Below are 24,961 nucleotides of genomic sequence, written 5' to 3' on the forward strand. Positions count from 1 at the left end.
TTAGTCTTATGTATTAAGTAGATATCACCTTGTTGTTCAAGATGTAGTGGAGAGGCTGGAGGGAACTGCCTGAAAATGTAGAGTTGTGTTCCAGTAGCCATATTTCTTGATGATGATTGAACAATGATATAGCTTTCACAATGAGACTCTGTGAATGTGAAAACCTTGTGTCTGATGCTCCTTTTAGGTACTATATCAACAGAAGAGTAGAACATATGGAATAAAAATAAATAATACGGGGGAACAAATGTTAAAATAAATTTAGTTTGAAATGTTAGTGGTAAATGAAAGCGACCGGTAAGGGGTATGGTATGTACAATCTTTTTTCCTCTATTATAGTTTCATTTCTTTTTCTAAATCGATGTGCATGTTCTAAGAAATGATGAATATGCAACTATGTGATGATATTAAGAATTACTGATTGTATATGTAGAATGGAATATCTTAATGTTTTGTTAATTTTTTAAAATTAATATAAAAGTTCAAAAAAATTACAAGCACAAACATTCCCAACACACACACTCAGCAATTCACAATATCATCACATAGTTGCATATTCATCAACATGATCATTTCCCACACATTTTCATCAATTCAGAAAAAGACATAATAAGACAACAGAAACATAAAAAACAGAAAAAAAAAAATTACATACCATACCCCTTATCCCTCGCTTTCATTGAGCGCTAACATTTCAAACTAAATTTATTTTAACATTTGTTCCCCCTATTATTTATTTTTATTCCATATATTCTACTCATCTGTTGACAAGGTAGATAAAAGGAGCATCAGACACAAGGTTTTCACAATCACACAGTCACATCCTGGAAGCGATACAAACCGTCACCTTTATCAAACAAATTACTTATGCATTGCATTTGATTTTAGGCTTTTCCTGAGGCTTCCGACAGTATAACTGGGAGAAGTGCGTGGCCTTACAGGAAATGACTTGCTCCTGGAGAACTGCTGGTCAGATAATCAACAGCCCGGTTAAAGACGCTTAGGCCAGCACCCAATTTAAGAACTTGAGGTGATTTTGTTGGATTTTTTTTGTTCTTAATTTGAGGCTGTGATGACTAAAGTTTTAGTCAGACTTATTTATTTTTTCGCAAAGTTAGAGTTCTTTATTTTCTGCATGGGCAGGCACCGGGAATCGAACCCAGGTTTCCGGTATGGCAGGCAAGAAGTCTGCCTGCTGAGCCACTGTGGCCCACCCTAGTCACGTTTTTTGAGCATTGCTAATAGGATGCGTAATCGCCACCCAGTTTCAAGAGGGCATTTTAAATAAGACCTCTCCTCGCACAACTCCCCACATAGCCATTTCCCTCCGGTCTTTGCTAATTTAAGAAGCTTTCAGGTGATGACTACACGTGTGCGGTCCACACTGCTCGGTTTGCCGTGCCTGCCCGGACAGGATTCTAGACAGAGTCCCGATTACCTTCTTAATAGGATTTAAAAGCATTACTTCCTTCTCCTGCAATATCCCAAATCTGCAAGGATGGGTACAGGGAGGTCCTTTCGCGGCCTCGTACACGTGTCCCAACTGGGCACTGGGTATGTGAGGTAGTGCGGGAAAGGATGGTGACTGCAGGCCCCACGAAGCATTAAAAAGCTACCTGTCCCGGACGAGCTCACTTAGCTCGCTGAGCCTGCCAGCGATACTCCGACTGACCCAAACCCAGACCCTGGCCTAAAGGTGCGGCCGGCGGAGAGGGCAGGACGGAAGGGTGGAAAGAGCTACTCAGGTCGTGGAGGCTGATAACAACAGTTTCCAGCTTGCTTTACGGCCTCCGACGGCTTGCTTTGCGGCTTCTTCCCCCTTCCGACTTGATTTACGGTTCTCCCTGTCCATCCTTTCCCCTTTAAGAAAAAAAAAAAAAAAAAAATCTGTTTCGCCCTTCTTCCCAGGTCTCCTTGTACTTTCTTCCCAGTCTCCTCTGCGCGGCCTCTAAGTTCTCTTCCACTTGCCTTTAGCCCAGACTCAGCTCCCTGCGTACACCGCGCGCTTCCTGAGGTGCGTAAGTGGGGAGAGGTCCGGGTCCCTTGGGGCGGCTCCTTCTGTGGGTTATGTGGAGCGTGGGACGGTCCAGATTCTGAATAGAGAACGTGGGCAACGGTTGAAATGGTCCTATAGGTCCCAGTAGGGTGATCCTGAGTCCGGAGGCCCTGGACTTCCGGAGGATCTGGGCTCACTGAGAGTTTGGTTAGGTGGGACAGATACTTGCCCTACACGAGGAGAGCACACACCAGGACCCCACGACGCGGAAGAAGGCAGCGTACGGGTAATGGTGACGGCACTAGATGCGCCGTAAAATGCTTGTTGACAGGAATAAAGGAGGCCAAACTTTGTGTCGGTAGATATTCAGTTAGGGAAGGAGTGGTTGAAGTTGGAAAGGAATTAACTATTTAAAAGGAATTTGACGCTCAAGTTTGGCTGCGTATTGTCTTCCTAGGTCTTTTTAAAAAAACATATAATTCATATACCATAAAGTTTACCCCTTTAAAATGTGCAGTTCAATGACTTTTAGCATATTCACAAAGTTGTACCATCATCACCACTAATTCCGAAACGTTTCCGTCACCCCAAAAACGAAACCCCATGCGTGGTAGCAATCTTCCCCCATATCCCCCTTCCTCCCACCTGTGCTAGCCACTGATTTACTTTCTGTTTTTATGGATATGCCTCTTCCAGGCATTTCATTGAAATGTAATCATGCACTGTGTGGCCTTTGCATCTGTCTTCTTTCACTCAGCATAATGTTTTCAAGATTCAGATGTATTTTAGCGTGTGTTAAAAAAAAGGCATTCTTTTTTATGGCTGAATAATATTCCATTGTATGAAATTTGTTTATCCATTTATCAGTTGATGGACATTTGGGTTGTTTTCACTTTTGGACTTCCTGAGTTCCTCTACAGAACTGTCAGTCTAAAGAACAAACTCTCAAGAGATTACTGCTGTGTGAGGTGTGCTAAAACAATATTGTGATATAAACCGAGGGGAATTGGAGATTAGTGTATGAAAAATGTAACGGAGCTAGCTGTGGAAGAGAAGCTTCACTAAAAAAAAAGTAGAACCAGTAATTTTTCAAGAGCAAAAAGCCTAATGTGGATATTTTTTTAATCTGTGCAACTTAGAACATGTTTCCACTCAAGAAATCCATTTTTTCCAGTACTTGTATTTCTGTTTATTTATTTTTGAGACTTTTTGTTGAGATATATTCACATATTATATATTCTATCTGAAGTATACAGTCAGTGCCCCACAGTATCCTTACTTCATTGTACAGTGATTCTTACTCTCAATTTTGGCATTTTTCAGTGCTCCAGAAAAACAAAAAAACATAGCCACACATAAAAGAAAATCCAGACATCCATTTTTAATACCTTACTGGAAGTTCTGAGGTGGAGAGAGGTTAAAATGAGGCTAAAATGCTCTTCAGATTATGCATGGGGTAGGGACTATGCTAAATGCTGGCCCTCCTCTTAAATGGATGAGTTGTGGCAATGGCGCAAGGAAGTAAATGAGTGTAGTATGATACATGTTTTGAAGTATGTTTAAAGTTCTATGGAGCGTGGTGTTAATTCTACTTAGTATAGTGAGGTTTGTAAAGCTTCTAAGAGGAGATGACATGTTAAGATCTCTTTCCTTTAACACTTTTTTTTTCAGCTCTGTTGCTAATTTTTTAAACTGTCATTATAGCGGTATATGCATGATTACTCTATAACATGATTACTCCTTCTTTCCTCCCTCTACATATAATTAGGAATGCTTTTAGGTGATGACAAAATGGATAGAATAAAAGTACTTTTGCCAGTCTTGTCTCTTTTACTTTCTTAGTATCTCTTGATTTCATCCTCTTCTTTCTCATGGCCACTACACTGACTCCCTCATCTCTGTGAGTCTTTTTGTGGCATATATTTTTATTTTTATTGGGAAAATACCTATGAAAAGATTGCAGGGTTATATGGAGATGCATGTTTAATTTTTAAAGAAATCATCGTACTTTTTGCTAAAATTATAAAACTATAAACCTTCTAGAAGAAAATACAGAAGAATATCTTTATTATAAAGAATATCTTTATTGCCTGTTTTCTAAATGGACTCTTTATTATTGAGTTGTTCATTTTATATCTCATCAGTCCTTTGTCAGATAGATGTCTGTGGTTGTTTGTTCCTTTTCTTAGAGTGGTCTTTGAGGAGCAGCAGTTTTAAATTTTGATGTAGTCATATTTATGTTTTTATTTATTTATTTTTTTACATGGGCAGGCACCGGGAATCGAACCCGGGTACTCTGGCATCGCAGGCAAGCATTCCTGTCTACTGAGCCACTGTGGCCCGCCCTTATTTTTCTTTTATGGTTATTGCTTTCTGGGTGCTGACTGTGAAACTTTTGTGCCATGCCTCAGGTCATGAAGATACTCTTTCATGTTTTTAAATCTATGATCCATTTAATAGCTCAATTTTAATTTTTTTTCCATGTAGATATCCAGTTGTCCCAACACCATTTGTATTGCATTGGTGCCGTTGTTGAAATTCTAATGACTGGCTAAATGGGGCTTCAATTCTGGGTTCTTTTTTCTGTTCCCTTAACCCATCAGTCAATTCATATATCAGTACAACAATTTTGATTACTGGAACTTTATATTAAGTCTTGAAGTCAGGTAGTGTAACTCCCCCAACTTTGTTCTTTTTTTTTCTAAGATTGATTTGTATTTCCATGTAAATACTAGATTAAGCTTATCAGTTTAAACCAAAAAGCTTGGTGGATTGTGATTATGATTACATTGAATCTATGAATCAATGTGGGAAGAATTGGCATCTTGCCAGCATTGAGATTTCAGGGTGGGCTATGGTGGCTCAGCAGGCAAGAATGCTTGCCTGCCATGCCAGAGGACCTGGGTTCGATTCCTGGTGCCTGCCCATGTAAAAAAAAAAAAAAAGGATAGGCTTAATAGCAAATTTGAAATAAAAAGAAGAGACTGTGGGGTGATGCGAGGGTAGTTCAGTGGTAGAATTCTCGCATGCCATGCGGGACCCCGGGTTCAATTCCCAGCCCACGCACTTCCCAAACAAACAAACAAGCAAAAACAAACGAAAAACCAAAAGCAAAAAAGAAAACCTCACAAATGGAACTGCAATAAAGGGATACTCACATGGAAAAGGAATGAAACGTGACCCCTGCCATACAGCATAAAAAAAAAGAGAGAGACAGTGAAAGTTGAGGATAGTTCAATAGAAATATGCAATCTGAAGAAAAGAGAAGAAAAATGAGAAATAATGAGACTTAGGACCCTGTGAGATAATACCAAAGGTCTAATGCACATGTAACTGAGGTCCCAGAGGAATTGGTGAAAGAGAATGGGGCAGAAAAAAATGGCTGCAAATTTTCCAAATTGGGTAAAAGAGTCATTGAAACCAGAACCCAAGAGAGAAGGACCAGCAGACATCGCCTTGTGCCTTTCCATGTGACAGAGGAACCCTGGATGCCAGCAACCTTTCCTCAGAGAAGGTATCTTCCTCTTGATGCCTTAATTCCATCGTATTATCATGGCCTTAGAACTGTAAATTTTTGATCTACTAAATCCCCATTGAATTTCTAGTATATTACATTCAGTACATTACATTCTGGTATATTCCATTTCTCGTATATTACATTCTGGCATCTTTGGCAAACCAAAACAAAACATACTCAAATTGCTGAAAAACAGATAAAGAGAAAATCTTGAAAGCAGTCAGAAAAAGGATCTTTTTATTCAGAGACTAACAACAATGCAAATAATAGCTCCATTTGTAGTAGAATTAAAAAGCATAAATACTTAGGAATAAGTTTAACAAAATACATGTAAGATTTATGCCCTAAAAACTACAAAATTGTACTAAGAGAAATTAAAGACCTAAATAAAAGGGGAGTTATGTCATGTTCATGCAGGTGAAATCTCGAAAATTTGTAATTTCAGCTTTCATATTTTTAGTTCTGGAATTTGTATTTGTTTCTTTTTGTTGTTTCTAATTCTTTGTTGAATTTTCACAATAGTTCATTCATTCCCTTTATGTCCTTAAGAATAATTATAATGAGTGAATTAAAATCCTTGTCTGAATCTAACATCTGGGTCATCTCAGGGTCAGTCTCCATTGATTACCTTCTTTTCTTGAGTGTGGGTCACATGTTTCTTTTTCTTTCATATGTCTAATAATTTTGCATTCTACCATGGACATTGAACAATTATTGTAGAACCTAGATTTTGTTCTCTATAGTGTTGTATTAGCATTGATTAATTTGGCTAGACCCTACCTCCAAATTCTGTTTCTCTTGTGGTAGATAGAAGCTGAAAATTCTGTTCAGGTCTTTTAACCTTTCCTAGGCTGTTTGGAGCCTGTCTGTCCCTTACATGAGTAGTTTAAAGGTCAGCCAATTTGGCAGAATGTATCCGCATGATTTGTGGCTTCCCTCTCAGGCTTTCTCCTTTCTGAGATTTACCCCTTTGCTTTCCAGTGTCTTTAAATGTCAGACTTACTCTTTTGTTCCTCAAGACTGTAGTACTGTGCATTTTTAAAGTTTAGTCATCCCACAAGGCTGCTGACATGTTTGTGCCCTCAAGTAAAAATCATAAAAGGATTAAATCATAAAATCATAAAATTTAAATTATGATTTAAATCATAATTTATTTCTTCCAAGTGTATTATTTCCTTCCAAGTGTATACTTCCTTCTATTTTTGCTTTTGGTAGCTCTCCAGTGCCTTCAGATAGTTTTCTACCTTTTGTTTTGGTTTTGAATTTCTGATTCAGGTGTTTGCTTATCTCCAGATAGATGCTTATTTGAAGATATTTAATTCAGTTTGAAATGTTGTGTAACGGTTTTTTTTTTTTTTTTGCAGTCAGGTTGGGAATGATTTTCATCAGCCCAAGTTTATTTTGACTCTTATGTTCTGTTTCCTTATAATAGTTTTTTTTTTTATGCTATATGGTAGGGGTCACATTTCATTCTTTTTCCGTGGACTGTCACCTTATCGTAGCACCATTCACTGATTTTTTTCTTTTTTGGTGGGGGCTGGGGGAGAAGTGCATGGGCCGGAAATCTAACCTTGGTTTTCCATATGGCAGCCGAGAACTCTACCACTGAACTTCCCTTTCATCCCCTTATAATAAGTTTTTATCTAGAGAAGACTGCTTCTGTCTATGCATTTTGTGGACAGGATTGGCAGTTTGGATGATATATGAGATTCCTAGTTCAAGAGCAGATCCTACTCTTTTGTAAATATGGTAAAGTATGGTTTCTTTACTAGAAGGCTTTTTGGGGAAGATGATTGGAGAAGGGGTTGTGTGTCCTTTGATTTTTACATTTTCTTTTGTCTTGCAGGATCCTAAATTTCCTTCTTTGCCCCTTCAGTGCATGGTTTCAAAGGACATCTCTCCTTTCCTTTTTGCCTTTTTTCCCTAGAAACATGGAGTTTCTAATACTACCATCAAACTCTGCATACACTTAATATCTTTTTTCTTTTTTTTCCCTTATCTATCAGAACTCTTTGTATTTTCATACTTTGCATGGATTTTCTTTTTCAGGGATTGCTTTTAGTTCAGTCTTAGGCTCTCCATTTTCCTCTCTTCTATGTATTTCCCTTTCCATCTGGATTCATCTTGCTCTCCTCAAAGAGTTGGGACAAGAATTTGATGGATAACTTCTCTGGAAATTGGTGTTTATTTTTCTACTTATTGGTAGTTTGTATTTGTAGTATGTTTAGTCTTTTATTCAAGATATGGAATATGGATGGTTTATTCTCATTGGGCTGAATAGATTTTGGAGGATTATATTGGGATATTTGGATCTATATAGCTGCTATACCTTGGCTACACAGGACGTCTTTCCTAACTTTTTATTTTGAAAAGCTTGAAGCCTTCAGAAAAGTTTTGCAATGAATGCCTACATATCCTTTGGCTAGTTTTATCAGTTTTGTTATTTTGGCTTTATCTATTTCCCTCTCTTTCCACACACATACGTACATATGCACACACACTTTAATATCTGAGCAATAATAAAATAAGTTGTATAAAACTCATGATACTTTACTCCAGTATTTTATTGTATATCTCCTAATCACAAGGTTATTATCTTACATAACCATGATATAATTATTATACTCAAAACATTTAACAGTGACACAGTACCATTATCTCTTCTGTTGTCCAGCTTCACATTTCCCTGCTTGTCCTGATACTGTCCGTTACAGCCTATTTTTTCCTGACTCAAAATTCCAAAGGATCATATAGTGTATTTAGTTGCCATGTCTTCTTAATCTCTTTGATCAAGAATTCACCGGCCCTTCTTTTTGTTTTCTGAGAAATCGACATTTTTTAACAGTCTAGGCCAATTACCTTGTAGATTTGAACTGGTCTGGTTATTTTCTCATGTTTAGATTCATGCTTAGATTGGTAGAAATACTACATAAGTGATGTTGTATCCTCAGTTTATCCATCAGGAAGTATATAACTATTATTGGTGACATTATATTTAATTCCCTGATTAATGTGGTAACTGCAAGATTTCTCCATTGTAAGGGTTTCTCTTAGCCGTGCCCCTTACCCCCCAAGTGCTAGTGGTTTATTAGGAAGAAGACTCCAGAACATACTAGTAGAGGAGGGGGAAAATGAGTAGGGAAGGTGGCGTTCAACAGTGTGTGTGTTATCAAGTCAGTTACCACTGTGGGTACCCAAAATCAATTCCACTGGGGAACTCTGGAGCTAATGTAGAACTTGTGGCTCAGTTATCCCACAGAAGGGGTAAGGGATTTGGGGTATTTAAACACCAGCTCTTGTCAGTCACTGTTAGAGCTGCCCCAGGGGACATCAACTCTCTGGCAATTCCAGCTTGCCATGAACAGGTACAAAATAGGCTCTGGATGCCGAAGAAAGCCCTAAGGTAAATAGATACAGGTGTTGGCACTTTGAAGTCAGGCCATGGTACACATTGCCGTGAGTCCTGAGGAATAATTGGTAGAGCATCTCTACTGTCTGCTGTGCCTGGTTACTGCAGAACCTAGAGCTTGAGACAGAAGCTTAGGTGCTATTATTATTATTATTATTATTATTTTATGAGTCCAGCCTGAATTTTATTGGTCTTTTCACCAACACAACTATACAATATAATTTTTCAAATGCTTTTTTATGGAGGAAGGGGTCCACAAAGGCAAAAGTTTCAAGGACCATAGAAGTTGTGATGTGTCTCTGGGTGGACTCGGACAACAAAACCTTTTGTATTCTCTGCTTCCATTTTCTATTTCTCATTACATCATTTTAAAACCAACCTGTCCTAAAAATCGTCTTCTTCCCACTTCAAGTTCGATTGTCTCCTCAAGCAGGGAGATGAATTGACTACCTGCTTCAGGAAACATAAACCTAAGGGCAGGCCATTGATATTCCAAGACTCTTTCACAATTTTTAATAAAGGGCAACATGAATCAGGTGCCCTGTAGCAGACCTGGCACTTGGGTCTATAATGAATAGAGTTGTCAACTCAGTGGCCGGAAAAGGCTTGGAGGACCGAACAGCACAGACAGAAGGACCGGGAGGGTGTTGAAAGAGATACCAGCTAGGTGCTATTATTTTTCCATGAAGTGCAATTCCAGGAAGCAGAGCTGAGGGAAGAAGGGAGAGAGGAGAGAAAGAAGGTAAAGTCAGTTCAGTGTGCATTTCCAAGCTGGCCACTCCTTGGTGATGAGTACAACTGATTGTTTGATCTCCTAAAGCTGTCTGTCTCCCAGAGGATGTGTGAAGTCCTGCATCCCAGAACAATCCATTCAATGAAAGGAAGGAGAAAAATTTACCCCTTAGCTTCTATATCTCATTACTAACAGGTTTGTCCCATGAAACATGAACTTCCTCAGACTTCCAGGTTGTGCATGTGTGGGTGCCATGTAGGTCCCACGGCCTCCCCTACTTCCAAGGCAAGAGGGAATCCAAAGGTGGCAGGTGAGAGGCCTCCAGCAGGAGCAGGAGGTAAGGGGCAGTTAGAGTTATGTCTGTGTGCAGTTGGTTAGAACCCACACATGTTTAGTCACCCCACCTGCAGCCAGTGTGGAAAAATGGCCAAGGACATCAGAGACAGGCAAGGTCAAGAAGATCTGAAGTGCGGCATAAGATGTGCCTGATATATTTTGTTTAATAAATATGCATATACATACATATATATAAAATGCACACATGCAAACACAGTCAGATATAATAAAAGGCAAGTTATCTGTTGGTGATGGGGATCCAGAAATTTTGTTTCCTTCTGTATTCTTTGATACAGGTTTAAAGTTTTCTACAATTAAGATATTTCAATTTTATATTGGAAAAAGAGGTTGTGGATAGTTTTAGAAGGGGAGGTAAAGCAGTAAGCATTTTTTTTCAAAATAGAAGAAACTGGCTAAAATAAAGATTCCATATTTTAGGTGATGGTCAGAAACATAAAATTGAAGGTTGTCCTCTTCAATAAAAGGTCAAATCTTTTGCGAGATTGTTTAGAAAAGCAGCAACAAGTTTCTTTTTAAATGTGAGAATGCTAGAGGAATCTGAAAGAATCTTTCTGAGGGCTCATACTACAGTGGAGAAAGTGGATTATGACAGACAATTAGAACCGACCAAATACCCAGCTTGTTGTGTATGCTTTTAATGAGGTAATTCTGTTTTCAAATAGACTTATAGATTTGCATAGTTTCAGTCTAATGCATTGATTCAAAATTGAGTATGCATCGGAATCACCTGGAGAGTATGTTAAATCACAGATGGCTGTCCCACCCCCAGAGATTCTGATCCAGTAGTTTTGAAGCCCCAAAATTTGCATTTCTAACAAGTTCCCAGGTGATGCTGATGTCCTTGATTGTGTTGCAAATTGGTTAACTCTTATATCTATATTGCCCTTGTAATTGTTTCATGTCTGCCAGTCATCGCCCTCCAGCTAGTTTGTTAATTTCTGGTGAGAAGTTCAGTTATTGTTTCATTTTTAACCAGTCATGTTAACACAGAGTTGATTGCTCTCTCTTTAAGGATGTTTTTGTAATTTTGATTTTCTTCAGTTTTAATACACTGTCATTGTAAAAATCACCTAAATAGCAGCACCACAATAGCAAAAATTTTAACAGGGGTAGATCATAGCTAAGCACTGCCAAGCTCAGCCCTTGATTGGGGCATGTGGATGTTTTATCTGTTTTTTTAGCAGAGGCTTTTGCCTTTATCTAGCATTAGTGGTGATTTTTTTTTAACCTTTTTTTTTTACATAGACATCATCCAGAATCACCATGTCTGGGATTGAGGAAGTGATTGGAGGCCGCGACAGCCTTCCTTCATCTGCTGGTGGCAACTCTGTGTTATGCTTTGGGCAGGTAACTGGTTTTTTCATCCCTGGAAAAAATGAGGTTAAGGGAGAAAACGCATGAGGAATCAATCTGTAGGTCATCATCAGACATGTGTAAGATATTTCTTAACTGCTTTCCTGTACATGCATTATTTGGGGGTCTTCAGTTAACTCTTGAGGGTGTTTTGGAATTTTCACATCAGAAGACTAATAGTTCTGTGGATTATGTTTTGCTTTATATTTCATTTATTTATCTTTTGGATTGGTAACCCATTCACAAGGAAACAACTGTAGGTGAAAAGTCTCCCTGTCTCTGTCTCTCTTCTCCATATGCCACCCAGTTTTCTTTCTTGGAGGCATCCAGAGTCACCTGTTTCATAGTCTTTGTAGAGATAATCTGTACATAGAAAAGGGATTCTTGCCTTTTCCACTCAAATTCATTGTCTCTACCAGAGATTTGTTTGTGAGTGTTCATTTCATTTAAATAGGGCAATGGGAAAACTACTATAGGATAAGAACAAAAACAACAGGTGTATTTGTCCATGTTTAGTATGGAAAATTGTTGAATGGGAGAGGAAGGTATAGATTTTGAGAAGACAGATAGAAGTAAGGCTTCCCATCCTACTTCTCCTTCCCCTGTTCCCTTTCCCATATAAACACCACATATAGGCTCTGAGACTGGAGGTTTTTTGTTTTCTAATTCTGGCTTGAGAAAGTTTTATTAGGTGGTAGTAAAAGCTAAGGCAATGGTTCTCAAAATGTGGTCCAAGGACCCTCAAGGGCCCAAAAACTCTTTAAGGATCCATGAGGTCAAAATTATTTTCGTAATAATGCTGAGGCACTATTAGTCTTTCCCATTGTCATTTTCCCATGCATGTATGCAATGTGGTAGAGTTTTCCAGAGGCTGCCTGGTAGATGATGATGTAATGTCCTGATGGCTAATGGAAAGTGTGCCTGAAAGATTTCTCAGTTTTAGTTTAGTTGAATTATATAGGTATAATTCACCTCAACAAATGCTCTTTGTGTTCCTTAATACTTTTTAAGAGTTCCTTAATACTTTTTAAGAGTTCAAAGGGGTCCCAAGACCAAAAAAGTTGGTGAGCCGCTGGCCTGAGCAATGGTGGAAATGTCAGTTGAATTGTCCCTTTCTGGCTTGCAGTGCCAGTACACCGCTGATGAGTACCAGGCCATCCAGAACGCCCTAAGACAGAGGCTGGGCCCTGAGTACATCAGTAGCCGCCTGGCTGGAGGAGGTCAGAAGGTAGGAGAGTCAACCTGCCTGGAAGTAGGCATCAACTGACAACTCAAGGCTCTTTTCATCTCCGTCTCTGGGATGGATTCAGAAGGTCTCTTGGTCATTGGTACTGGGTGCTTCCTGGTACCTCAGCAAGGGGATGGGGTCCAGCCTTTATCATCATCTGAAGTGACCAAAGCCTGTCTTAAAACTTGTATACCTGCTACCATAGGAGTTTTACACCATCTTTAAAAAATTTTCCCTTTGCCATTTGCTTCTAATTTAACTTCTGTGTATGTTTTTAGTTTTCTGTAAAAACATGTCACTGAAATTTGTACTTTTTTGGAAATTCTGCTACTAACACTAGGTGAATGGCTCTCTCTCCCTCTGATTCTTGCCTCTCCCCCAGTCTGACTGTTAGTTCTAGCTGGCTCGTTCAGGAAAATATTTGAAATAAGGTCGTTGAGAATTTCTCTGGATTGTTGAAGAGCAGTTTTGCTAACAGATCAGATAAGGAATAAATTACATAAAAGTTCGATCCACATTTAAGTGTGCCAAGGAATTTTAAAACAGCTTATTTTCTTGAATATTTTTTCCCAGGTATGTTACATTGAGGGCCACAGGGTAATTAGTCTGGCCAACGAGATGTTTGGTTACAATGGCTGGGCACACTCTGTCACACAGCAGAATGTGGGTGAGTTTGCTTCTTGGTGCAGTTAAGGATGGCATTCCCCTCACTTTGGTGTGGCCTAATTTCTGATAGCCATTTTTTGTGGGGGAGAACATATGATGGGTGTATTTGGTAACCCGCAGGAGGAAATGGGGTAGTTAGGGGGAGCCCAGGGATCAGAATCCTCTTCAGTCAGTACTTTTCTCTATTCCCAGATTTTGTCGACCTCAACAATGGCAAGTTCTATGTGGGCGTCTGTGCGTTCGTGAGGGTCCAGTTGAAGGTAAGGGTGATGGAGTGGACCTGTGGCCTGGGAGGATTGTGGAGGGGGAAGAGGAGTGAGGAGGTAGGGAGGTTTCCATGCAATGGTGGTATTCAGACATTTTCGATCATGTGGCCCCCAAAAGAATTTCGAAAAACTGCTCTCCTTGTACATTTTTCAGTTGACATCTAAAAATTTTCATCATAAATATAAATAGTTGCAAAGTGTGTGTTATTTTGGCATATTATAGAATTTGACATTTAAAAATAAATCTGTTTGCATCTCTTTTAAATGTGTCAATGGAAACATAGACAATTAAATACTGTCATCCATTTAAAAAAAAGGGGCAAACTATTCTTTGATGGTCAAAAATTTTATATTGTTTCTTCATCTGAAGTTGTATTTCCACTCCACTTCCCCCCCCGGCTTTTATCCTATTATAATAAATATTTGTGATTATAAATCTTTTACTGATATAACCTTTCATACGTCTCTGCAATATGTGTGTATGTATATGTGTATAAAAATAAATTTTGGGTGCAGATTTCCTCTGACCTCAAGGAAAATTTCTAAATATTAAAAAATTTCTTCTGGATTGGGTTATTATTAATTTTATTACAAATTTTAAATGTATTTAATAATAGTTTATGTTCTTAAGGGCATAAAATATTTTCTCAAAGTTTTGATTTCAGTACACAAGCATTAGCGTAGCCTTTAACATTGTATAGCTCCTGCACTGTGCCAGACGCTGTTCTAAGTGCTTTTTTAAAAATATTATTAAAATATTAATTGAGAAGCCTCCAGTCTTGGGGTTTGTTCATATGAAACTTAACCCCACAAAATTAAGCCTAAGAGTCACCCCCAAGAGAACCTCTTTTGTTGCTCAGATGTGGCCTCTTTCTCCAGCCAACACAGCAAGCAGACTCACCAACCTCCCCCTGTCTACGTGGGCCATGACTACCAGGGGTCTGGATCTTCCTGGCAGCGTGGGACAGAAACCCCAAAATGAGCTGAGCTTCAGCATCAAGGGATTGAGAAAAACTCTAGAATGAGCTGAGATCCAGCATCAAGGGATTGAGAAAACCTTCTCGACCAAAAGGGGGAAGAGTGAAATGAGACAAAGTGTCAATGACTGAGAGATTCCAAACAGAGTTGAGAGGTTATCCTGGAGGTTATTCTTATGCATTAAGTAGATATCACCTTGTTATCCAAGATGTAATGGAGAGGCTGGAGGGAACTGCCTGAAAATGTAGAGCTGTGTTCCAGTAGCCATGTTTCTTGATGATGATTGTATAATGATATAGCTTTCACAGTGTGACTGTGTGATTGTGAAAACCTTATGTCTGATGCTCCTTTTATCTACCTTGTCAACAGATGAGTAAAACATGTGGAATAAAAATAAATAATAGGGGGAAGAAATATTAAAACAGATTTAGTTTGAAATGCTTGTGATCAATGAAAGGGATCGGTAAGGGGTATGGCCTGTAAAATTTTTTTTTTCTGTTTGTTATATTTTTCTGTTGTCTTTTTATTTCTTTTTCTGAATTGATGCTAATGTTCTGGGAAATGATCATGATGATGAATATGTAACTATGTGATGATATTGTGAATTGCTGAGTGTATGTGTTGGGAATGTTTGTTTCTTATAATTTTTTTTAATTAATAAAAAATTTTAAAAATATATTATTGAGAAATATCTACACAGTTCAACCCTATTACACAATCAGTGGCTCATAATATCATCACATAGTTGTGTATTCTTCACAATGATCATTTTAAGGGCATTTGCATCACTCCAGAGAAAGAAATTAAAAGAAAAACAAAGAACTCATATATCCCATACTCCTTGCTCCGTACCCCTCCCTTTTATTGACCCACAGTATTTCAACTTCCTCAATTTTTACCTTTTTACTACCTCTATTATTTATTCATTTTTATCCTTATTATTATTATTATTTACTTGTCTGTCCATATCCTGGATAAAAGGAGCATCAGACAATAACACAATTTCATAATTATGCAGTCACACTGTAAAAGCTATATAGTTATACAGTCTTCTTCAAGAATCAAGTCTACTGGAACACAGTTCAGCAAGTTTCAGGTAATTCCCTCCAGCCACTCCAATCTACCATAAACTAAAAAGGGATATCCATGTAGTGTGTAAGAATAAACTCCAGGATAACCTCTTGACTCTTTTGAAATCTCTCAGCCACTGAGACTTTTGTCTCATTTCTCTCTTCCCCCTCTTGGTCAAGAAGGCTTTCTCATTCCCATGGTGCTGGCTCCCAGCTCATGCCTGGGAATCAGGTCCCACATTGCCAGGGGACATTTACATCCCTGGGAGTCATGCCTCATGTAGGGGAGAGGAAAGTGAGTTTACCACTGAGTTGGCTTAGAGAGAGAGAGGCCACATCTGAGCAACAAAAGAAGTTCTCTCGGGGTGACTCTTAGGCATAATTATCAGCAGGCTTAGCTTTTGCTTTGCAGAAATAAGTTTCGTAGGGATGAGCCCCAAGATTGAGGGGTCAGCCTATTGATTTGATTGTCCCCACTGCTTGCAAGAATATGAGGAATTCTCCAAATGGGGAAGTTGAATTTTCCTCTTTTCTCCCCAGTTCCCCAATGGGACTTTGTAAATACTTTCTTATTCTCTGCCCAGATTACTCTGTGATATTATCGGGACATCAAACTAACCTGTACAAACCAACAAGATCTCATGCCCTATTCAAGATTTCATGTGGTTATGGTGTTCAAATAAACTGACCATACCAGTTAAATTGATAATGTGCTACCCAAAGAGAAATTTTGCACCAAATAAACATCTCTCCCTTTGGTCTCGCACAGAGGTTGAAGTTTGAAAACATGGGTCATATCCTTTACCCAGTATTCTAATTTACCTTAGTGCTATCCAGATCAGCTTCATTCATATCTCTAGATGGAGTCTGATCACTTTTTCAATTTTTTTAACAATTGCTATATGGTATAGTGTTGACTGTCATAGCTTCAGTGCTCTAACTCGGGTATCTCAGGTGTCACATAAATATGTGAACTTTCAAGGAATGACCAGGTTATATTCAAATAGCTCAATTCAATATCTCAGAATTTAGAAATATCAGTTACAACTGCTAAATATATATGACTGCTGTAAGAGCTTACAATCCAGGAACATTTACAATTGGCCCCACCCTGATAACCCATGTTCTTGACTTCAGTTCTCTGAGTTTGTATAGTAATTTACTCCATATGCGTGAGGCATTGTAATTTTTGTCTTTTTGTTTCATTTGTTTCATTCATTTCATTCAACTTACTGTCTTTAAGCTTCATTCACCTAGTTGCATGCCTCACATATTATTAGTTATTGTTAATGCACAACTGATCAGACAATTGTGTTTGTGTTTAGAATATAATATAAATACATCAAAATTTTTGATAAGTGTACAAAATAAAAAATAAATTTTATTGAAAATGCATTTTTAATGAGGTGGATAGTGCTATTTTTTGCTTTTCAGTTAGTTTATGTATCCATATTTGAATATTACTTTTTCCTAGAATGAGCAGTCAGCATTAATTCTATCCTGATTTCTTATTTTTATAAGCAGTTCTGAAGAAACCTGTCACAGAAATCAGCTGGGAATGGAAAGTGTTTTATTATAGCAGTGTCATTCATTTCTTTGAATGTTTTTTGAGTTATATCTAAAAGAAATTACATAGCGCGGAGAGTCTTGACATTGGACACAGGCATTTGTCTGGGCAGATCATGCCACCAGGAAACAGAACAAAGGGAGTTACAGTTCTGGAAATCTATTCCCTTCCCACTACCTGAGCCCACAGCCCCTTCCTTAGCAAGGCCTTGGGTATGTCTGCCCTGTTCTCACATGGCTACTTGAAGAAAGGAAGAGCTCTGGAGCCCGGGACACAACTGAGGTTTTCATGGTTGAAGTTTAAACTCATTTTTACCCCTAGGACGGATCATATCATGAAGACGTGGGTTATGGTGTTAGCGAGGGCCTCAAGTCAAAGGCCTTGTCTTTGGAGAAGGCAAGGAAGGAGGCGGTGACGGATGGGCTAAAACGAGCACTCAGGTAAGCAAAAAAGGTAGGAATTGATCCTTTTATTTCAGCCCTTGTTTCAGCACTTTTTTTTTTTTTAAGAAAAACACAAAACATTCACATGGTTAAAAAAACGATAGTAAAAGGTAAGACTCACTATTATGCTTGTCCAGGTTTATGTGGTTCCCCCCTCTCTTCATTTTCCCAGTGTTTATGCTTAATTCTTTCCTTTTTGGAAATAAGTGGTAGAACAACTTTATTTTCTATTCTGTACTTGCTTTTTCTTTTTTCTTTCTTTTTCCCCACTCGATAATGTATCCTGGAGACCTTTTTCCCAGAGTATATGGATAGCCTCCTCTTTCTCTTTAATATCCTAAACAGTTCTCCATTATGTATAGGTAGCATAATTTATTAGAGGAAGGCTTTGTTTTTTAGAGGAGAGCTTTAAGCGTCTTTTTTTTTTTTTAAATATTTTTTATTGTGAAATATAACAGATCTACAAAACAGTAAATTTCAGAGGACATTTTAATATAATTTTAGAACAAACGTCAGTGTGTGGTAGTCCACAATTTTAGGTCTTTCCTTCTATCTGTTTAAGCCTCTTTGGTTCTTTTAGACCCCTTTGAGAATAGAAGTGAATCAATCACTAGAAATATACACATATAAACATGCACTAAAATTTTGCATTACATTTCTTGTGGGGGAGTCTGTTTGTTCCAAGTTAAGACTTTGGTCATGGAGGATAGAGCCCTTGATCACCTGCCCCCACGTGTGTGTAGTCTGCTCTCACTGGGGACTTGTCATCGTCCTCTGAAACAGTGCTATGGGATTTGAGCTCCATGTCTGGAGAGCTCATGGGCTTTGTGAGTTGCTTCTTAGTCTTCCTGTGCTAAGGTGAAAAAACGTCCTCTGTTTTTCTCACCCCTAGGAGTTTTGGGAATGCACTTGGAAATTGTATCCTGGACAAAGACTATCTGAGGTCACTAAATAAGCTTCCACGCCAGGTATGTTAGAAATGGATGAAGGTGTGGGTGTGGGTAAAGATAATATAGGTAATTCCCCCATTTCATGGGTTTAATTTTGGGGGGTGGAGAGGGAACAAGTGAGGAACTCAGCTATTTAGGGGGCCTGGAATGTGTATTTCAAACTCCTTTGAATGTTAACTCTAGCAGAACCCAGTTCCCCGATTTTACAGATGAAGAAATTGAGGCCTAGAGAAGTTACCTCTTTCTTACACAGAAAACCGTGGTTGGGACTGGTCTGTGTTTTTCAAAAGGAGCACATAATCCTCCCCACTTGGTAATGTATCCTGGAGACCTTTTTCCCAGAGTAAATGGATAGCCTCCTCTTTCTCTTTAATATCCTAAACAGTTCTCCGTTATGTATAGGTAGCTTACATAATGACTCTGACTATTCCTTAGAAACACTCAGATCCCACCTACTCTAAACTTCTTGCTTTTCCTTTTAGCACTTGTGTCTTTAAAGTTTAGCTCTGGTTTCTGTTGATTCCTATCATGTGATCTGAGCTTTTGCCTTTGGAGAATGGGGGCTGTGGCTGAGCGTCCCTGGCACTACCTTGCCCTGGGCCAAGTGGGCTCTGCACTGTTCCTCCTGTCCTTTGGAGGTTGGGATGGCTGCTTTCTCTGTGTCATTCTCCCTGCCATGCCCCACCAGGATAGTGTTCCTATCCGATTCCTGAGGGGTTTCCTTTTTTGTGACACCTAACAGAGGCATGTGCCAATCGGCATAAGTCAAAGCTCCATTTCTTTTTTTCATCTTATTATTTAAATGAACTTCTAAAATGAAGTAAAATGTATGCACAGAAAACTGCACAAATCAAATGACGCCGCTTAAGGACTTTTCATAAGTGACCACAGCTGTTTAGTCCCCAGAGAGGGAAATAGAACATAGACCAGAGCACCCAGAGGCCCCACTTTGCCCCTCCCAGTCACTACCCAGCTCTCCCTCAGAAGTAGCTACTGTCCTGACTGCTCCCTTTCGGCTTCTAGCCTTCAACTGGAGTCTATTTTTGAACTTTATATAAACGGAATGGTATAGTTTGTACTTAAAAAAAACCCTGATAAGTATTAAAAGGTACATACATACATGCAGACATGTACATATCATAAATATCATAATGTTTGCCTTGATGAATTTTAAAAGCACACACATCTATATAACCAGCATCCAGATTAAGAATCAGAACATGAAGAGTATAAACTTAGGAAATTTTAAAATAAAATCAAAAAACAAAAAAGGAATCAGAATATTGTCAGTAGCCTAGAAGTCTCTGTTGTATCCCTTGAAGTCACTGTCAACCCACCTGCCCCCTCTCTACTGAGAACCACTTCTAGCAACACAGATTAGTGCTGACCTTTTTGTGTTTAGGAATTATATAGTATGAATGCTTGTCTGGCTTTCGTTCCACATGTTTATGAAATTCATTCATGTTGTGTGCAGCATTTTCACTGGTATAATTTTTATAGTACATGAATATACCACATTTTATTATTCCATTCTGATTTTTTTTAATGCAGTTTTATTGAGATATATTCACACACCATAGTCCATCCAAAACCTACAGTCACTGGCTCCCAGTGTCATCACATGGTTGTGCATGCAACACTACAGTCAATTTTAGCACATTTCCATTACTCCAAAAAAGAGAGAGAAAACCCAAAATATCCTATACTCCTGATACCCCTGCCCCTATTATTGACCCCCAGCCTTAATAGACTTTTTTTTTAAATTAGCCTTTGGCTGTTTTAAATTGGGCTGCTATTAACATTCTTGTGCATGTCTTTTGGGGCACATATGCACTCATTTTTCTTGAGAATTTCTTGGGGCAGGTGTATGCTTGGTTTTAGTCGAGTCTTCCAGTATTCTAGTGTGTTTGTACTGCACAGCAGTTTGAGAGACTTCTGAGACTTCCCATTGTTCCAAGTTGACAGCATTTGGCATTGTCAGTCTTCATAATTTTTTTCAAAGTTCCATTTCTTTTTAACAACTCATTTACATTTTAGTGTATAGAGGAAATTCATACTATAATTTTCAGGTTATCTTTATCAATATTTAGTCATCTCAGTTCCTCATATTCAGACAGTTATTTTGTCAGCATCAGTATTATGACTTGAGGGAGAAATTTTCCCAAGAGAAAAATCCTCCTTCCTACTTTCTGCAGTGCTCTTGTAGGACAACTTGTCATCACCAGGCATATACACAGTCATCACTTCTCAAATGGATGAGAGGCAGGATCTACCCCAAATTGGGAAATTCCTTGCAGCCTTGCTGGTATCTTAAGCTAGTGCTCTCTAAGTTTTCTTGCAGGATGCTTATGATGGGTGTTATATTTGCAGGGGCATGGTTGGGTAGTCCTGGCAGAAAGGGCAAAGGAGGTGTGGGCTTCCTTAGACTATACCTGACCATTTCTATGGGAAGGGACTAAGAAGGACACAGCCTCTGACATATCCAGCCTCTGACATATCCAGCTGCCAAGGAAGGATTCCGTTAGAGTTCACAGACCATTTGGCCTAAGTCAAAACCAAAGAAAGATTGCTTTTTTTTTTTTTTTTTCACATGGGCAGGCTCTGGGAATTGAACCTGGGTCTCTGACATGGCAGGTGAGAATTCTGTCACTGAGCCACCGTTGCACTGCTCAAAAGATTGCTTTTTGAAAAAAAATACATTGATACAGGAAAGGTATAAAGAGAAAATAACATTTTTTCTCCTTCGCATATAATTCAGAATATTACTTAGAAGTTGTGGATCCTGTGTTTCAGTTTCTTAGGACCTAGAAAGAATGATGGGTAGAGGATTGCCAAACGCTGTTTTCCAGGAATCTAGTTCTGTAAGGAAGAGAAAAGAAAGGAAGGGGAAGAACTGTGATTTTCCCCTCTTTATTCCCCTATTAGTTGCCTCCTGACGTGGATTTAACTAAAGCAAAGAGACAAGATTTTGAACCATCTGTGGAGCAGGCGAGATATAGCAGCTGCCGGCAGAATGTGGCTCTGGTACCCTCCAAACCACAGGAGGCAACCTCCCCTTGCAGACCAGGCCACCCAGATAATCCCCACATTGGAACACGGGGGGATAAAGACAGCAGCTCTGGGTAGGGGCCCAAGTTCCCTCCCCTTCCTAGGCTGCCTTTTCTTTCTTATATAGTCTGGATCGCTTCAATTTCTACCTTCAGAACTAGCAAGTCAGACTTATATTCCCTCAGGAACTCATTCCTACCTCCTCTCCCCTCTGATGCAGAAGCCTGGCCTCTGCTGTGGAGAGTGAGGCCACATACCAGCGGAAACTCCGGCAAAAGCAGTTGCAGCAGCAGTTCCGGGAGCAAATGGAGAAACAGCAGCAAGTTCAACTATCGGTCCCGTCAGCTGACAAAAAGAATCAGGGTGTGTGACAACGACAGGAGCAGAGACCCTCCCTGGGATCTCTGGAGGTGGAGGGCTAGGACTCAGGGGAACCTGCTTCTCTACCAGGAACATGTGGCAAGGCCCGAACTTGGTATCACTTGGCACAGGATAGAAGAGTCCAAGAAATTAAGATAGTGAAATCCTCCTGTGCATTTTCCCATTTCTTGAGATACTGACCTGTTTTGGGAATGGAAACAGACCTTGTCAAGTCTTGTAGAACTAAAAATTTCAGGCTACAAAACTTCACTTTTTTTTTTTTTTGCTATGGCTAACTCTGCATTAGAATGCCTTTTGTTTCTGTCTTTAAATATAGAGCGCAATTGGGTTTGAAGATGACAGGGATTTTCGGCAGATTGTTTTCAGAGCCCACATTCAATGGAGTAGTAGGTACAGATTTGTTTTGGGTCTTGCCCAGAAAGTGGAAGCAAAGAGGGGACTCACCCTGAGCAGTTGAGCTTTTGCCCAACTAAGAATTATCAAGATTCTTAGAGGACCTGTTTCATGTTTGGTTCATTAACATTCCTCTCAGCACTGACAGGCTGAAATTATTATGTGTAAAATCTTACTGTCCTGGGGATGTCCTTCATCCTAGGAGTTATTCTAGATCTTCAGTTTCCAAACCCGTGTAGTAGCTCCTGCAGGTGAAGGAGGAGGGTTGGGGAGGGTGGGGGCGGTAGTCCTCAGGACTTTTCCCTACCCCTTGTCAGACTACCAGAGCTACTATTTTTATTGGTTTTATATAGAGTTTAAAAGTAAGCAAATCATTGGACCAGATGGCTTCTAATTCTGGTTTGACTGTTAAAGGAGAAATAAACTTTTCTGTTTTTCCCCCACTGTTTTTGGTGAGAAGAAAATAGAAGTATAACATTTTAAACCAAATAGATCTGCAGGTAGGACTTGGACTCTGGCCTTTGTGGTCTTCTGGCTGTTCTAGGGAGTGGCAAAACCCTGGACAAAATTGTGTTTCTGAGGCTGTTCCTTTTAACGAGTGGAGTATGCTACATTCCCTTTAGTGGTGTAATTGTATGATTTATCTTCTCTCTTCTGTGAACTGTAGAAGCACTGCCGGCCCCGCCTCTGAAGCACAGCACTCCCATCACTCCTATTCCAGAACCCTTCTCTGAGAAAGACTTCCTTGCAGGTCGGTAAGGGATGATGGAGATGATGGAACATCTTAATTATTAATCAGTAAACACCTATGAAGTGCTTTTAAGTTATTGGGCTGTGTACTTTTTGGTAATCATAGAATACATTTAAAAGAAGACAGGTGTATGGGTGGTTCAGTGGTAGAATGCTCGCCTTTCATGTGGGAGACCTGGTTTCAATTCCTGGACCATGCAGCACCCCCCCCACACACACAAAAAAGAGGTAACTCCCGTTTCTATCTGTTTTGTACCCCATGAGAGATTTAGGAGAAATAAAGAGGACCCAAAATGGATTTTCAGGGGTTCTGACTGAAAGCACCTCTTTCCCTCCACTTTTATCCTTATCTAAGGGAAGCTTCCATGAACAGAGGAGAGAAATCTCAAGTTATCATAGGGTACTCAAGACCTGGAATTTCTTAAGATTTTCTTAGTGCTTTATGTGAGAACACTTCTGTGTTGATGCTGCATTTTTCTGTATCCTGTCCTTGAAGACAACCTTAAAATGTGGGAGATAACTCCAGATGCAGCGGACAGTGTTGTCAAACCCTTGTCTAGACCAGAACCACTCCAGATGCCTGCCACACTAGTCCTGAAGAACCACATGGTGACCCGGAAGAAGACTCCACAGAGACTTTGTCTCCAGAAGCCACAATCAAAATCTGGACCTTGGCACCCTGCGACTCATGACACTAACCAACATTTACCAGGTACAGAGAGAAAGGTGATTAGAAGGAGAAGTTGGAGACCTGGGCTTAATTCTGTGAATTTAAAAAGAATAGTATTTAGTTTTAAGAAGTTGGGTGCAGACATTCTAGGGGAATGAGCAGTGTAAGTAACTGGAAGATAATTGATTTAAGAGCTAAAATTTGTCCTTTGGGGTCCTGCCTTTATTTGCATCCCTTTTAGGCTTTAAGAATAGCAGGAAGCTGAAGCATGACTGCATTAAGACCTCCAACCCATAGTAGGTCCATCATGAGTGTTATTACAACTTGGTGTGGGGTTAACAGAAAGCCCCACCCTCCCTGTAACAATAACTCAAAATTTTCATTTCTATGCTTAGCTTAAATTAGAAGTCAACTAATCTAACAACAAATCACTAGCTGTCAGTTTAGTCCTGACTAATTTAAAATTATAGCAGCTATAGTTAAAATTTTTATCCTCCACAGATAACTGTGATTCTTATAAGAGCCAAGATCCAAAGAAAAGGAGATTGGATCCAGCTTAACTGAGGCCGTTGACTCTGCAAAACTACCTTTTGGTTGGAAAATTTTCTTCAGTCCCAAGAAATGAGCTTTACTTCCAAAGTTTTGCCATTTGTACTTTTATCAGAGGAGCAGGATTTGACTCCTGGAGTCTACTGCAGATAAAGCTGAGAGCAGTTTGGGAAACAAGTACTTTCAAGAAGCTGGTCACACATTGCCATTGGAAAGGCTCTGGACAAGATTAAACACCCTTTCTTTGTCTCTTGAGGCTTTCACTATTTATTCCTCAACAATTATGCTAATAAAGAAATTTTAGGAATCACCAATGGCTGCCTGCCCTCAACAATATAGGCCATTATCCTACTAGGCACCAGCTTTAATGAGGCACATTCAACCATTATGTCACCTCTGCCTCATTCCCTTTAAGGCACCAAGTTTGCCATAGTGCCTACCTGAGTACTGCGTCAGGCTGTGGTGGTATCTGCTGCTTTGCATCAAGCTAGATTGCAGTCTTCATCTGAGGTAACTGCCCATTTATACGTTTAGGACATCACCACCCTGCATTCTTTCAAGACCAACATTTGTTCCTGAGATCAAGAAAACATTGATCTAAGATCAAGGGAAAGGCATTTTAAGAAAACACCATAAA

At 39.3% G+C, this 24,961-nt stretch overlaps 1 protein-coding gene across 5 annotated transcripts; it reads left to right on the top strand.

Annotated features, from left to right (window-relative positions):
- The first annotated feature begins 1,867 nt into the window (after window positions 1-1,867).
- RAD52 (RAD52 DNA repair protein) lies at window positions 1,868-24,631 on the top strand. Of its 5 annotated transcripts, none has more exons than XM_077169642.1 (13): window positions 1,877-2,014; window positions 11,258-11,359; window positions 12,492-12,593; window positions 13,167-13,260; window positions 13,452-13,519; window positions 17,462-17,580; window positions 18,476-18,551; window positions 18,787-18,846; window positions 21,459-21,655; window positions 21,802-21,944; window positions 23,023-23,106; window positions 23,602-23,817; window positions 24,277-24,631. In XM_077169642.1, the coding sequence occupies exons 2-13, from the start codon at window positions 11,276-11,278 to the stop codon at window positions 24,333-24,335; spliced, it is 1,302 nt and encodes a 433-aa protein (XP_077025757.1). In that variant the 5' UTR covers window positions 1,877-2,014; window positions 11,258-11,275; the 3' UTR covers window positions 24,336-24,631. The 5 variants fall into 5 exon arrangements, with proteins under 5 accessions (XP_077025755.1, XP_077025756.1, XP_077025757.1 ...); XM_077169638.1 differs by lacking the exon at window positions 1,877-2,014 and adding an exon at window positions 2,023-2,282; XM_077169640.1 differs by lacking the exon at window positions 12,492-12,593 and having other exon boundaries at window positions 1,868-2,014.
- The last annotated feature ends 330 nt before the right edge of the window (window positions 24,632-24,961 follow it).

Source organism: Tamandua tetradactyla, chromosome 7 (assembly GCF_023851605.1).
Source record: "Tamandua tetradactyla isolate mTamTet1 chromosome 7, mTamTet1.pri, whole genome shotgun sequence".
Classification (NCBI taxonomy): Eukaryota; Metazoa; Chordata; class Mammalia; order Pilosa; family Myrmecophagidae; genus Tamandua; species Tamandua tetradactyla.